The sequence below is a fragment of the Lissotriton helveticus genome, chromosome 3_1, assembly GCF_964261635.1.
Source record: "Lissotriton helveticus chromosome 3_1, aLisHel1.1, whole genome shotgun sequence".
Classification (NCBI taxonomy): Eukaryota; Metazoa; Chordata; class Amphibia; order Caudata; family Salamandridae; genus Lissotriton; species Lissotriton helveticus.
The window spans coordinates 1,246,233,494-1,246,248,075 of NC_136061.1; the positions used below are offsets into that span (position 1 = coordinate 1,246,233,494).

Sequence of the window (14,582 nt, forward strand, 5' to 3'; positions counted from 1 at the left end):
GGCTTGCTCTCAGTCGCCGAAACCCAGGCCCCCAACCACCTCCTCAGCCCAAGTTCACCGCCACCTTCAGTGCCCCCAATCATCCGCACACGCCCTGCTCCCTAACACTGTGGCCACGCATCAGACGCTGCAAACGAACAAAGCCAGTATACACGCCCCGCTGCAGCGCTAAAGTTTACCTGTCATCCCGCTCCAGTCCGCCTTACTTCACCGCTCCTCCCCGCGGTTCACATACCTCAGGCCGCTCCAGTGTGGCTAAGTTCCCCGCTCCTCCCCGCGCTCCCGTCCTCCGCTCCTCCCGTCCTCCGATGATGATGTCAGCACGTATGTGGTTAGCGCACACAGCCGGCGCTACTTCGAAGGGACTACTTTTTTTGTATTGTAAATTTTTTAAATAACGTATATATTTTTTATTTTATACAGCCTATGTCCATCTACTGGACCTCCCCTTTCCAACGCTGTATTGGGTGTTGCGATTGGTGGTGTACTTTTTGAGTTTACCTGGCTCAAAGGACACAGTTCTCTCTTTATAATAGTGGTGTGTGTATATATTATATATATATATATATATACACACATATACACATATATATATATATATGTCCCATAGGTTCCAAATCCAACTGATTAGCAGGACATAGAGACGACACACCGAGAGATCTTTGCACAAATCCTTTATTGTGCACTCGTAGATATATATATATATATATGTTCTACGAGTGCACAATAAAGGATTTGTGCAAAGATCTCTTGGTGTGTCGTCTCTATGTCCTGCTAATCAGTTGGATTTGGAACCTATGGGATATATATATATATAGATATATATATATAGATATATATATATATATATATATATATATATATATTTTAGACCGCATACAAAACAAATTTTACTAGTTTTTTAATACTTGTTTAAACAGGCTCTCATTCTCATCCAGATAGGTCTCTGTGTTTCAGCGCTTTAGTGAGCTTTTTAGCTGCCACAATCTCTGTAGAATACCATGGAACTGACGGAAGTTTCCTTTTATTGCTTTTTTGTTTTAAGGGGGAAATTACATTGAAAACATTACTGCCTCAGATGTGGAACTACATAAACCGCTTGTGTCACATCATTCCTAAGATTAGTTATAGGGAATGGTAATACACTGAAGGCTTTTTTAGAGTGTTATCTGTCATTTTTTTACCAAGATGATCCTAACATATGAAGCACGCTACAGTGGAAAGCGCAGAGATTATTACTTTTAATTTTACATTTTAATAGGAATGACAGTAATATGACCACAATTTGATTGGACCATGACTATCTCATTCACAAAGAAAATTAGGTCGATTAAATGTCCTTTCCCATATGTGAGAGTAAGTACTTGTTTCTCTAAATTTATTGCCTCCAAGGAGTGATTAGGATCCTTGGTTTCACAGTTGTTTATGGTGTCCTACTGTGTCCCCCTCCCCCCCCAGCCCACCCCAGACCGAAAATAGATGACCTTAGTACGTAAGGAGTAATGCATTCTGTTAAAGAAGATCCAGAGTTATTGCAGTAACCTGGAGGACAATATGATAATAGGCTAGTCATTGTCATCTTCCGAGCAATGTTAAATATAAAAAACATGGTGTCTGTTGAACGAAAGTGAGGAGCACCCGTGACATTGACTTGCAGGCGTATAAATAAAAAAAACGCAGCCAAACCTCCGCCAACTCCAGCCTGACTGTCTTTCCTAATCAAATCATACCCAAAGGGCATTGGTGTAGGAAAGGTTTTATAGAGAACTGAAGGTTTCAGTTGGTAAGTCTGCTTTAAAGAAATAATTTTCATAAAAAGGTGACACTGACCTTCACTGTTCCATCATCGCTGCCTGTGCAGACTAGCTGGGGTCCCCTCCTTGCCGGATAACAGGAATTCACAAATGAAGTATGGCCTTTTAATCTTTTCACTCTCTCGCCTGTCTCACTGTCCCAAACAGCTACTGTCCTGTCTGTGGAGGCTGAGAAAAGCATGCTGGGAAAGAACATGGTACAACTTTAAGACCCCTTTAAGAGAAACATTTCCCAGCTAACTTCAATGCATCAAGTTTCAATGGGAGAAAAAAATAATCACAATACATTTTTGGTACAAGCTTTAACTACAGATAAAATACAATACAAATATCTTGAACAAGTGGAATACACGTGTACATCAGCATCTCTCAGAGATAAAAGAGGAACTACATCATCTGAGAGGATAAGATTCTTATCTGGGACAGTAAGTCTTATAGAGTACAAAGTGCTCTTTTCGGAGTGGCCCAAAACCACAGACATTACAGTCATCTGCTTGTCTGTAGATCGAACATAACAGTGGTTCTTGACCCGTAGTCCAGGGACCCCTGCGGATCCTTAAAGCCTACTCAGGAAGAGGGGGTGTGGGTAAAAGACTGCTTAGAAAAACAAAATATTAACAGATAAAGTGTATATAAATGAAGTAGCAAAGTGTACAACGGAACATTTTAAAACGTTTTTTAATGCGAAGTAGTCTGATATTGGAATCGAAAAATCTAGTTCGCATCCTCAGACTGATTCTAGGGAGCAGTGCATCAAAATAACACCTTATGGGCGATTAGTGGCCGCAATTGAATCAAGAAAAGCTCTAACCTTCCTTATAAAAATGCCATTGTTTTAATTGTGCTTGTGAATTAAATAAAATATATATTCATTCGTGTATTTGTTTGATGAATGTTCATTTCTGTATATTTTGTATATTGTTTTGAAGGTCAAATCATTGAAAATGCATAGGTGGGGGGTTCCTCAGGTTCCAGTAGTGAATCAGTGGGGGTCCCCGGATTCCAATAGTGATTCAGTGGGGGTCCCTGGGTTACAGAAATGTTTAAGCGGGGGTCCACAGACGCCAATGGGTTAAGAACCACAGGTACAGAAAATTCCTGTTATTTATGCTGCACTATAGGTCAAATGAAGTAATGGGAACACATTAGAGTACACATAGAGCAATACTGTCCACTTCAACGCAAAGAACACCACAAGCATTTCCTGAACAGCGCATAGTAAAACAAAAACTACGAACATACACATCCTATAAATCTGTCAGTCACAATGTAGAGAGAAAGTGAAAAAAAACCTGCTCTCTCAAACATAAGTAGAGCTGCCTAACATGAAGAAACAAGATCTCTATGCAAATATCACATATGGCGCCAAACCTATTATGAAAATGCACCCACCACGACTAGTATGGATACTAGACCTTAAAACATAAAAAAACATTAGCACCACTGTGGCGAGAGCTCTTGCAAAGCTTGGCGAGTGTCATACAGTAACAGGAAGAAATGAAAAACAAAAAACAGCCAAAGTTCTGAAACTATCCAAACGACATTTGAAATGGGAACCTGCTAGTTACCTCACAGTATATAAACCTAGTTTTTTCCAACTCAAATTAAGGTTAACTCTGTCTTTTCATTTAAATTCCTTGACAATATTAGTGCTAGGTGTTTTGCACTGCACACAACATCTCATTACAATCAATAAATGATTTCAATACCTCAAAACTTCATAAAAGTCCTTTTAAACATTCAACCAATCTTCAACATTCTAAGGAGTTTTCATAGCGGTCTATAATATATGAATTATTTACAACAAGGGGTGGTGATGGACAGAGTCTCTGAATTAAGCAGAGTACTCTCACCCAGTCAAGAGATCAGGGCTAGATCCAACACCGTTTTTTAGCTCATTGCACCATCCCAGTTTCAGAACCTGGCTGTATGCAAATTAGTCTGTCCCTGGCCCAGTGCATCATGGGAACAGGGCAGACCAGACTACAAACGCCAATTCTTACACTGGGAAGGAAACAAGCTTCCGGGGACCGGTTTCTGGCATTTCAGCCGTCTTCGGCCCGGCTTGCTTGAATCCTGATGGTGCAATGAGCAAGGGACTCACATCTGAGTATACCCTTCCACGCTTAGGGTGGACAAAATTATTTACAACAAGGGGTGGTGATGGACAGAGTCTCTGAATTAAGCAGAGTACTCTCACCCAGTCAAGAGATCAGGTCTAGATCCAACACCGTAGTTTGGTCTGCCCTGTTCCCATGATGCACTGGGCCAGGGACAGACTAATTTGCATATAGCCAGGTTCTGAGCTGGGATGGGGCAGTGAGATAAATAACGGTGATGGATCAAGCCCTGATCTTTGGACTGGGTAAGAGTGGTCTGCTTAATTCAGACACTCTGTTCATCACCACCCCCTTTTCTGTATCGTTTTTGGCCACTATAGGTGTGGCAGGGTATACTCAGACATGAGTCCCTTTCTCACTGCTCCATCAGGATTCAAGCAAGCCGGGCCGAAGAGGCTGAAATGCCAGAAACCGGTCCCCGGTAGCTTGTCTCCTTTCTGGTGAAGAATTGGCTTGGTAGTTTGGTCTGCCCTGTTCCCATGATGCACTGGGCCAGGGACAGACTAATTTGCATATAGCCAGGTTCTGAGCTGGGATGGGGCAGTGAGATAAATAACGGTGATGGATCAAGCCCTGATCTTTGGACTGGGTAAGAGTGGTCTGCTTAATTCAGACACTTGTTCATCACCACCCCCTTTTCTGTATCGCTATAATATATGAAGGCTTTTATTAGAATCTGCTTTCAATAACAAATGATTTTCTCCCCTATTAATTCAAGTTTAAGCTCAAGTTCAGCACTGCCAATACAATCCACTCTTAAGAACAGACTAGAGGGATGTTTGTGTGCAAGATGTTCAATTGTGTCCAGTATAGTGGAACTGCAGTTACAGTACCCTTTTCCTCACTCATTCAATACAGACAATTGACATTCAGAGTGCTCAGCTGGCCCAGAGAAAAATGTTTTTTTTTTAAATAGTCTCTCCCTGTAGTTCTGTGCACATTTAGATATGTTATGTTAATTTTGTTATGTTAATTTTTGTCTTTTATAGCACACGGCTACTCAGAAAGAGTGTCCCGGCGCTTTATTGACAACCTGAAAAAGACAAACACAACCCCAAAAAAAAGATGGAAACTGTTAAAAGAGGGGAGTCTAAAGGGCAAAGAGCCAAGTTTTCAGGCCCTTCCTGAAAGCCAGCAGGCTCGGGGTGCTACGCAATGCGAGAGGCATAGTGTTCCAGAGCTGTGGGGCCCGCAGCCTAAAGGAGCGCCCTCCAGTACGGGCCTTCTTCACACGAGGAACCAGAGCAAAAAACATCGATTCTGATCTCAGAGATCGTGCCGGATGGTAGAAAGCGAGCCTCCTTTGCAAATATTTAGCCCCAGATGCGTGGAGAGCCTTATGGGCCAGAGTCAGAGCCTTAAAAACTATCCGCTTCCGGATAGGCAGCCAATGAAGGGACTGCAAAAGACCGGCGGCTCTGGCTCGCCTATGAAGGCCAAATATGGCTCGCGCTGCCGTATTCTGGACCACCTGTAGCCGTTGCAGGAGGTACTCTGGCAAGCCAAGGTAGAGGACGTTGGCATAGTCCAATCTAGATCCAATTAAGGCCTGTACCGTCGTCCTCCTGTGCTCCTCAGAGAGCAGAGGAAGAAACTTCCGAAGCGTCCTGAGGAGGGCAAAGCAGGTGCCAGTGAGGGCAAGGATCTGAGATCTTAAAGTCAGACCATTGTCCATCCTGATTCCCAGGTTCTTAGCCGACTGAGACGAGCGAGCTGGAGGAGACATATCAGCGGGCCACCATTCCTGCCAGTCTGGATCAGATTGACAACCGAAGAAGAGTACCTCCGATTTATCTGAGTTGCACATGAGGCTGTTCAGCTGGAACCATTCAAAAACAGCCCCAAGGCACTCACGGATACTCTCTCCATTAAAATCCTCTCCTTTCCTGCAGGTAAAAAGGAGCTGGGTATCGTCGGCATAGGATACGATCTGGGCCCCAAAGGATTCAGCCAGTGCCGCCAGAGGGGTCATAAAGATGTTAAATAGAGTCGGGCTCAGCACCGAGCCCTGCGGGACTCCGACTCTCAAAGGCGGCATCTCAGCCGAGCTGGATGAGGCCCAGACCGTTTGTCGACGGCCCGCTAGAAACGATGTAAACCAGCTAAGCACCGTCCCCCTCAGACCGATCTCATGGAGTCTGACGAGCAGACCCTCGTGGGGGACGGTGTCAAAGGCCGCCGACAGGTCAAGCATTACCAGCATGGCTTTGCCGCCCGAATCCAGTGTCTCCATGATGGCTTCAGAGACCTCCAGTAACGCTGTCTCAGTACTAAGATTAGGCCGGAACCCGGATTGAGTGGAGTGAAGAAGATCGTGCGATTCCAAGAAATCCGAGAGCACACTGTGCACATGCTTCTCCAAGATTTTGGCCAACGCAGGGAGGAGAGAAATGGGCCTATAATTGGCCAACACCTCGGGATCGAGACCAGGCTTCTTAATGAGGGCGATGACCATTGCCTGCTTCCAAGCCGAAGGGACCACCCCCCGGTTCAGGGAGAGATTCAGGAGGGGATTCGCCAGCGGGTTAACCACTGCCGCCATCCTCGCCAGAAATTTGGCCGGGCATGGGTCTAGTGGCGAGCCCGATTTAAGGTTAGCCATGAGTGTCAATGACGAAGGAGCTGAAATAGGCAGAAAGTCTGACAAGACTGGCCCTGAAGGAGCCGATAGAACTGGCTCAACATCGGATCAAGGGGTAATTAAAACCTGCCCTGGTGGAAAGGAGTCCTGAATCAGCTTTATCTTTGTAGTGAAGAAGTTGGCGAGATCAGAAACCCACAACTCAGAGGGGGCGGTCTGGATCGAATTCGACCGCGGAGCCGTAAATTCCCTGACGATCGTGAAAATCTCCTTACAGGAATTAGACGCAGCCTCAATCCTCCTGGCAAAATAGCCTTTCTTCTCTAGGAGAATATCCTGATGATAGGCCTTGACCATAGTTTTATACGCGAGCCTGGCGGCAGTCGTACTGAGCACGCCAAGCCCTTTCGGCCACCTTACACTGCCTCCGAGAGGCCACCAACGCTCCCGTAAACCACGGGGCAGAGACCCGTTTAGATAACGAACGGGGGGCCAATGTAGGGGCTAGATCATTCAGCCTGTCCAACAGCCACGTCTGCAAAGACTCCAGATCCTTGTCCAAATCCCCAACAAGGGGGCAAGGATGATCATGGGATGCCTGAGCCAGCATATCTGGGTCACCCGATGGTACGCTCTTGACGCTAGTCCCTGTTGTCTAAGGGCCATGCTCGAAGGCTTCTTAGTCCCCAGCACATGAAAACTGATCAACCGATGGTCTGTCCAAAGGACGGGTAGAAGAGCCGCCACCTCTATAGGAGAGGTCGAAAAGACCTGATCCAAAGTATGGCCTTTATCATGCGTTGGTTCAAGGAGATAGGGGACTAGGCCCAACGAGGCCGTGACATCGGTCAATTTGATCGCATCCGGGTACGACCCAACATCCATGTGGACGTTAAAATCCCCCGCCAACATACAATGATCGGTTCTCAGGACCAATGCTGACATTACGGACTGAAGCTCATCAAAGAAAGAGCCAGCCGGGCCCGGAGGCCTATAAACTAACAGCCCTTTAACCGATTGATGCGGCGCCAATGACAAGGAAAAAGCAAGGGATTCAGACCCTGTGATAGCCTCCGTCAGGATAATCGAGCAGACAACAGATTTACTCACTACGAGTGCCACGCCTCCACCTCTCCCTTCCAATCTATCCTGCCTATAAAAATTGTATTCTGGGGGAATCGCTATGGCGATATCGGGATTAGATGAGACTCCTAACCAGGTCTCTGTCAGCATCAGGCACAGCGGCTTTTCGGTGGACAGGAGATCAAAGAGCTTCTGAGCATGGCTTCGCACTGATCTGGTGTTTAACAACAGGCAAAGATGCTTCACACTGCCAGTCTCCTGAATAATAAGCGAAGACGGGCTGTTGGCAGGAAGCCAGCCGGAACCCGGACATCTCCTCTTACCCCTGTACTGCCCAGGAAACACTTTAAAACACGCGCAAGAGACCTTTTGAAAGGACCGCAATTCCACAGATGTATAACAAACCATGATGACACTGGATGGATTGGGTCCCGATGAGCCCGCCCGCCACTCCGCTTGCCTCCGGGGCGCTGACGGGCGCAGATGGGCAGAACTCTGGCGTAACTCCGGCGGAAATTCGGCGGTCGCGCTGCGCGTGTCCGCTGCGCGTATGCGTGACCCCCTTAAGTAGAGGTCTAGCGTCCTTGTGACGTCTAGACCGCGGAGCAAAGCGGCGCCGTCAGGCGTCCTACTCACCTAAAATGGCCGCCGATATTACCAGCCAGGACAAGGGCCCGCAAAACGCGGTGGTAAACGATTATTGTGCAAGTGAGAGGGCGCCGGTATAAAAACAGGGGTAAGTAACACAATTCTAAATGAAATAGCAAACAGGGTTTTAAAAACGCAATTATTGCGTAAAAGACGGCGTCTAAGCAGTAATTCTAAGCGCGGCGCGCTCTAAGCAGTTTTCGTGATGGTAGTCGATTTGGGAGGTCAGTCGGCCTCGGCCAATATTCTACTTTGAAAAGAGGTTTTAGCTTTTGAAAAACTGCATAAGTAATAGCTCACAAACCAACTAAGGCTTCAAAAAGAACTGCGACCCCTCCGCAAACCTGAAATAGGTGCTTCTGCCCCTTGGTTTACGGAAGCATTGGCGGCCTCTCGGCGCCAATGCAAGGTAGCGGAAAGAGCATGGCGCGCAAATTACGATGCGACGGCGAAACTTGCCTACAGGTCTGTGGCGAAAGCTTACCATCGGAACATCCTCGCGGAGAAGAAGGCTTATTTCGCGAGAAAAATTGAAGCTGCCTCTAATTCCTGTAAGGAGCTTTTCGCCGTTGTGCGGGAGTTTACTACGTCGCGCGCAGTTCCAACCCAGACTCCCCCTCCTGCGCCTTGGGTCAGGGCGATTGCGGACTTTTTCACCTCTAAGATCCAGCGGATCCAGGACTCCTTCCATGTGCTGGAGCCTGAGATACCGGGTCGGGTGGAGAATACCGCTGCTTCTCGACTGAACGCAGGTGTGGCCTTGGCAGCCTTCCCTCCTCTCTCGCTGACCGCCTCATTTGACCTGATGGCTGGGCTTAAATCAGGTTCCCCTCGGGATGCCTGTCCGGCAAAATTTTTGGCTAAAATGGCAGCTGTCGTTAATCCCCTCGTGAACCCCCTGTTGAATTGTTCTCTTGCACAGGGTGTGGTTCCCCAGGCCTGGAAGCAGGCCATGATCATTCCCCTGCTTAAAAAGCCTGGCCTGGATGTGGAGGTGTTGGCGAATTATAGACCTATTTCGCTCCTGCCGGCTTTTGCGAAGGTCATTGAAAAGCACGTCCATAAGGTGCTTGCCGATTACCTGGAGTCCCACGACCTACTGCACCCTACCCAGTCGGGTTTCCGCGCCAATCTTAGCACCGAAACAGCCCTCCTGGAAGTCTCGGAGGCGATTAAGGAGGTCCTGGATTCGGGCGGGAGAGCGATGCTGGTGATGCTAGATCTGTCGGCGGCCTTCGACACCGTCCCTCATGAGGGTCTTCTTGCAAGACTCTCAGAGGTTGGTCTCCGAGGGACGGTGCTCCAGTGGTTTCGATCTTTCCTGGCAGGCCGTCGACAAACGGTCTGGGCTTCTGCTTGCTCCGCCGAGATGTCGCCACTGGGGGTCGGAGTTCCTCAGGGCTCTGTCCTGAGTCCAACTCTATTCAACATCTTTATGACCCCTCTGGCGGCATTGGCGGAGTCTTTCGGGGCCCAGATCGTTTCTTATGCCGATGACACCCAGCTCCTCTTCACCTGTGAGAAGGGTGCGGACTTCGATGGAGGTAGGATCCAGGGTTGCCTTGAGGCTGTGTTTCAATGGTTCCATCATAACAGCCTCAAGTGCAACTCGGATAAATCTGAGGTCCTCTTCTTTGGGTGCAGTTCGGATCCGGACTGGAAAGTGTGGTGGCCTGAGAACATGTTTCCACCAGCAAGTTCGTCCCAGGTGGCTAAAAACCTCGGGATTAAGATCGATAATGGCCTCACACTACGTTCTCAGGTAATCGGGCTCACTGGGACCTGCTTTGGCCTACTCCGGATGCTACGTAAGTTCCTTCCCCTGTTATCGGAGGAACATAGGAAGATCACGGTGCAGGCGATTATAGGCTCGAGAATTGACTACTCCAACGTCCTCTATCTCGGCTTGCCAGAGTATCTGCTCCAACGGTTACAGGTTGTCCAGAATTCGGCAGCACGGGCCATCTTTGGACTATCTCGCCGTGCCAGAGCCTCGGGTCTCCTGGAGGCTCTGCACTGGCTCCCTGTCCGGAAGCGGATAATTTTTAAAACTCTTACTCTGGCGCACAAAGCCTTGCACGCCTCCGGAGCAAAATACCTGCAGAAGAGGCTGGCCTTTTATTTGCCTGCCAGGTCGCTCAGGTCTGAAGCCTTGTTCCTTGTGGCGGTTCCTCGTGTGAAGAGAGCCCGCATCGGAGGCCGCTCTTTTAAACTACTAGCGCCTCAGTTATGGAATAAACTGCCTGTGTCCCTGCGCAGCATTCCTAATTTGTTGGCCTTTCGGAAAGGGCTTAAAACTTGGCTCTTCTCCTCTTAGTTTTGGTCTCTATTAGGTTTCTTCTATCTCTGTTTTTTATTTTCCCTGTTGTGTTATGAGTTTAGTGTGCAATCCAAAGCGTCGGGACACTCTTCCGAGTAGCCGTACGCTATACAAAACCCCTGCATAACATAACAACATAACATAACATAACTATAACTTGTCAATATAATAGAAAATAAATTGATGCTCGAACTGAACAAAAATCATTATCTATAATGAATTTGGTTGTTCATAATGGCAGAAATGTGATATTTGTAAAAAGTAATGTTCTCATTTTGAGGGTTTACTTACAGGTTATTACAACACATCAATAATTGTTTTTAAGAAGCTAATAAATTGCGGTGTGCACATATTTTAGTCAAAGCTCATTGACAACAAACCTCAATATTCACAGTTTCCGTAGTCAGTTTCAACGAAGTACACTATATATATTTATATATCAAGGTGCCTACTGATGAACTGGGTTAAAACCAGTTAAAAAGACGAACAAAATGCAGAATATGATGGAGAAAAAGGCAGAATGCCCCTACACCCAATTGTGATGTACTTACTGGATGAATACCAGCAGTAGTACCAGCAGCTACAGAGTTACAAGTGTGAACAACAAGAAACTCCCATAGGAATTATTTTAAATTCTTCTTTGTTATAACATTTAGATTGGTAATTCGCGATCTGGTCAAGCCAACTCAATAGATGAATATAGTTTATATAGAAATAATCTTTTTTGAGGGCGCAGGAAAAGATCGGTAAATATTCTGTGTTACTATAATAAAAAACAGTTCCTTCAACAGTTTTGCGTTGTTTGCAATATTCACCCATCTCTTAAGAGAAGAGAAGACTGGTTTACCCTATTTTGTCCTAGTTGCAGAGCTAGAAGTAGCGCTAATACAAACAAATGTAGTGTAGTAGTCTAGTCGCAAATTAATCACCTACCTGTAGCACTACAATTAGTTATTTCTTTTATTTTAAGAGTTTTATACAGTACAAACAAAACAATCCGGCATTCAAGCGCATGGCAAAAGCTATACCAAACCAGTTACATGCGCCATATAAATAAAAGAATAACTGAGAATAGAAAAGTTACATACATATATCAGGGCTCAAAAAATCCTAGAAATGTTACTTGACCTGCAGGTCAAGTGACAAATAGTCTACTCGACCTAATTATAATGCGCTTGACCCATAAACTGATTTAAAATGATGTGATCCTGGGCAAGTATTTTAATTCACTGAGAAGCCATTTTCTTCTTGATCACACGAGACAACCTTCAAATACGCGAGTTCTGCAGGTCTGCGGTACAGAAAAATCTTTTGTTTGATTTAATAGAGGAAACTTTTGCTCCATATATAATACATATGTAGCCACATATAGGATACACATGACCGCTAACTTGCCTCAGTTCATTAACCGCACAGTCATCAGCTCAGGGGCAGAAATGTTTCTCAAATTATGGTTAAAAATGGTCACTTTGATTAAATACATAACTAAAGCACAAAGTAGCAGCACACTGTCATTTGCGATCAGCAGATTTTACATCCAAATGGTCTCAGAATTTCCCACTGACATGTTGTTTTAAAACTATATAGTGTACAATGCCAGGAAATCGAGTTTCTGTAAATAATTGTCATTTACACATGACCAAGTAAAGTATGCTAATTTGTTATGCTCCTATGTAAATCTTTGTTTGGATCACACTTCTGAATTACAAAAAAAAAAGTTCTTTCATAAATCTTGATATATACGTGTACTATTCATTTACAAGCTGTTTAAATGTTGTTAGAAAAAAACCCTGACATTTTACAGCCTTTCTTCCACAATTATTGTCAGATAACTCACTTGACAAAAAGCACTCCCTATAACAAGAGAAATGAAATTAAACACCATTTTCCAAGAACAGATAAGCAGCAATTAATAAAACTAAACTGACATTTGATCCCTGTCCTTGAACAGACTGCAAATGTGTCAAGACGGAAACAAGATTTAAAGGTCTCTTTATTGCTCATTCACTCTCTGAAAGAAAAAAACACCTGTTCCTTTCAGCTTAAATTAACTCACCAGCAGGGACGAGTACATTCTAAAAATAGCTTGACCTGATAAAATCTCACTCGCAATTGCGAGTGGATTTTGAGGCCTGATAAATGTAAATCCATATATGTAGAGGCTGTATCCTGTTACAAAAGACCATCAGATTATAGTCTACTGATAGCGTTAAACATAAAGATTACGATTTTATTTGCTCTCGTGGTGTTTGAAGACACGAGAACAGAGATAATTGCAGCTCAGAATCTAACAGCATCGTGGGCCAGATCCTTTCGTAAGGAGTCTGTTTAACAGGATCCTCTTCACCTCTTTTTTGAGGAAGCTGGTCAAAGGATTAGACCCAATTTCACTCGGGAGAGAGTTCCATATTCTTGTGGCAGATCCAGTGAATGTGCGGCCAATAAGTTTTCTTTTTTTAATCTTGCTTTTTTTTTTAAATCTTGCTGGTTTCAGCATGAGGAAGCCGGAGCTCCTTAGAGATTGGCAGCCTCCTGAGAATACGTTTTTGTGCCAAGTACCTGCATTCATCTTGGTGAAGGGCTGTGTGGCAAATTTCATCTAGATCCTGGTTTCGAAAGGGAGCCAGATGAGAGACGAGAGGGAGGGTGAGATGCGGTCAAATCGCCTCTTTACAGTTACTAGACTTGCCCAGGCATTGTGGGTTGCCCTGAGTGGAGCAGTTTGTGATTTAGGCAGACCAGTTAAGGTTAATGACGGGTTTGCAATCGAAGGTGTTAAGGAGGTTCATCCATTCTTGAATGGGAGTGGGGGTAGGGGAGATGAGTAGGAATTTTGTCTTTGTGGAGTTTAATTTTAGATGGTTGCTTGGGAGCCAGGTTTGGGTTTCCCTCATGCGGTCATTGAGGCGGATGATATTGTCTGGAGATGAAAGAAAATCTGTGTATCATCTACAGAAATGTAGTATTCAAAATTCACTTGGTTGAGGATTTGCATCAGCAATTCCATATAAAGGTTAAAGAGTGTAGGCATGATGATGGATCCTTGAGAGACTCTAGGATTAACTAGCGACCAGTTGGAGAGAGAGCTACCCAGTTTGATTTGTTTTGATCGATCTTAAGGAAGGAAATTAACCATTTGAGGACGTTACCAGATAAATGCATTCTGTATTGCAGTACCTCTAAGAGGGTGCCATGACTGACTGAGTCGAATGCTGATAACAGATCGAAGACTATGAGTTGTTCTGGTCCAGGATTTTGAGTGTGTAATCTAGGGTGGCAGTGGATTGTTATACATTTCTATAAGTTTAGCTACGAATGGGATGTTAGACAGTGGCTGAAATTTTTTTAGGCCTTTGGGTAAGCCCCCGTTTTTTTCAGATTAGGAGTCACCTAACCATTTTTCAGACATGCTGGGACGAAGCCTTGTGATACACTAGTACCAGTGGGAGTGGTACAATCAGGGCCAGTTCTAGGATTTTTGGAGTCCTGGGCAGAAAGGGATTGTGCGTGGCCCCTGTAAATTGCATAGACTTGCATAGACTTGAACCATTCAGAGCGGCCCCCTGCTCCTGAAGTTGCAGCCCCTCCATCTCAGCCACCTACAAGCACCTCTGAACAGCTCATGAAGAGGGTTAAGACTGCCAAGGAGCTAAAAAACCAGGCAACAGTCGTCCCGCTGTGCCTCTGCGTGGGTAGGGGAAGGAGGCCTAATTGCAGGACAACACTGATATATGTGCCTTCTTGCAACTGGGACTGCACCCCACCCCCAAGTTTGTCTTGCTACACCATAGCAGTGAGGCCAGGGGAGGGTGCCCCCCTAAGGTGGCACCCTTCATGCCAAGGTCTTACTGTGTCGCATTGGTGTGAGGCCCCAAGTTTGAGGGCTGACTGCGGGGCCCTGAGCAGCGGCCCACACTGCCCTTGGCCACCGCCGGCCCTGGGTACAAGTTGCAGTACTAAACATACTAATTTCAGTAGTAATATTAGTTCTAGACATAGGGCTCATTACATTATTT

General features: G+C 45.6%; 1 protein-coding gene across 1 annotated transcript in view; it reads right to left on the reverse strand.

Moving 5' to 3' along the window:
* Positions 1–14,582, reverse strand: part of SNRNP40 (small nuclear ribonucleoprotein U5 subunit 40) — a 116,547-nt gene that overhangs the window by 65,998 nt on the left and 35,967 nt on the right. Inside the window, exon 4 of the mRNA XM_078683883.1 lies at positions 1,831–1,996. Coding sequence (XP_078540009.1) covers positions 1,831–1,996 — 166 coding nt within the window. The remainder of the gene's footprint in view (positions 1–1,830; positions 1,997–14,582) is intronic.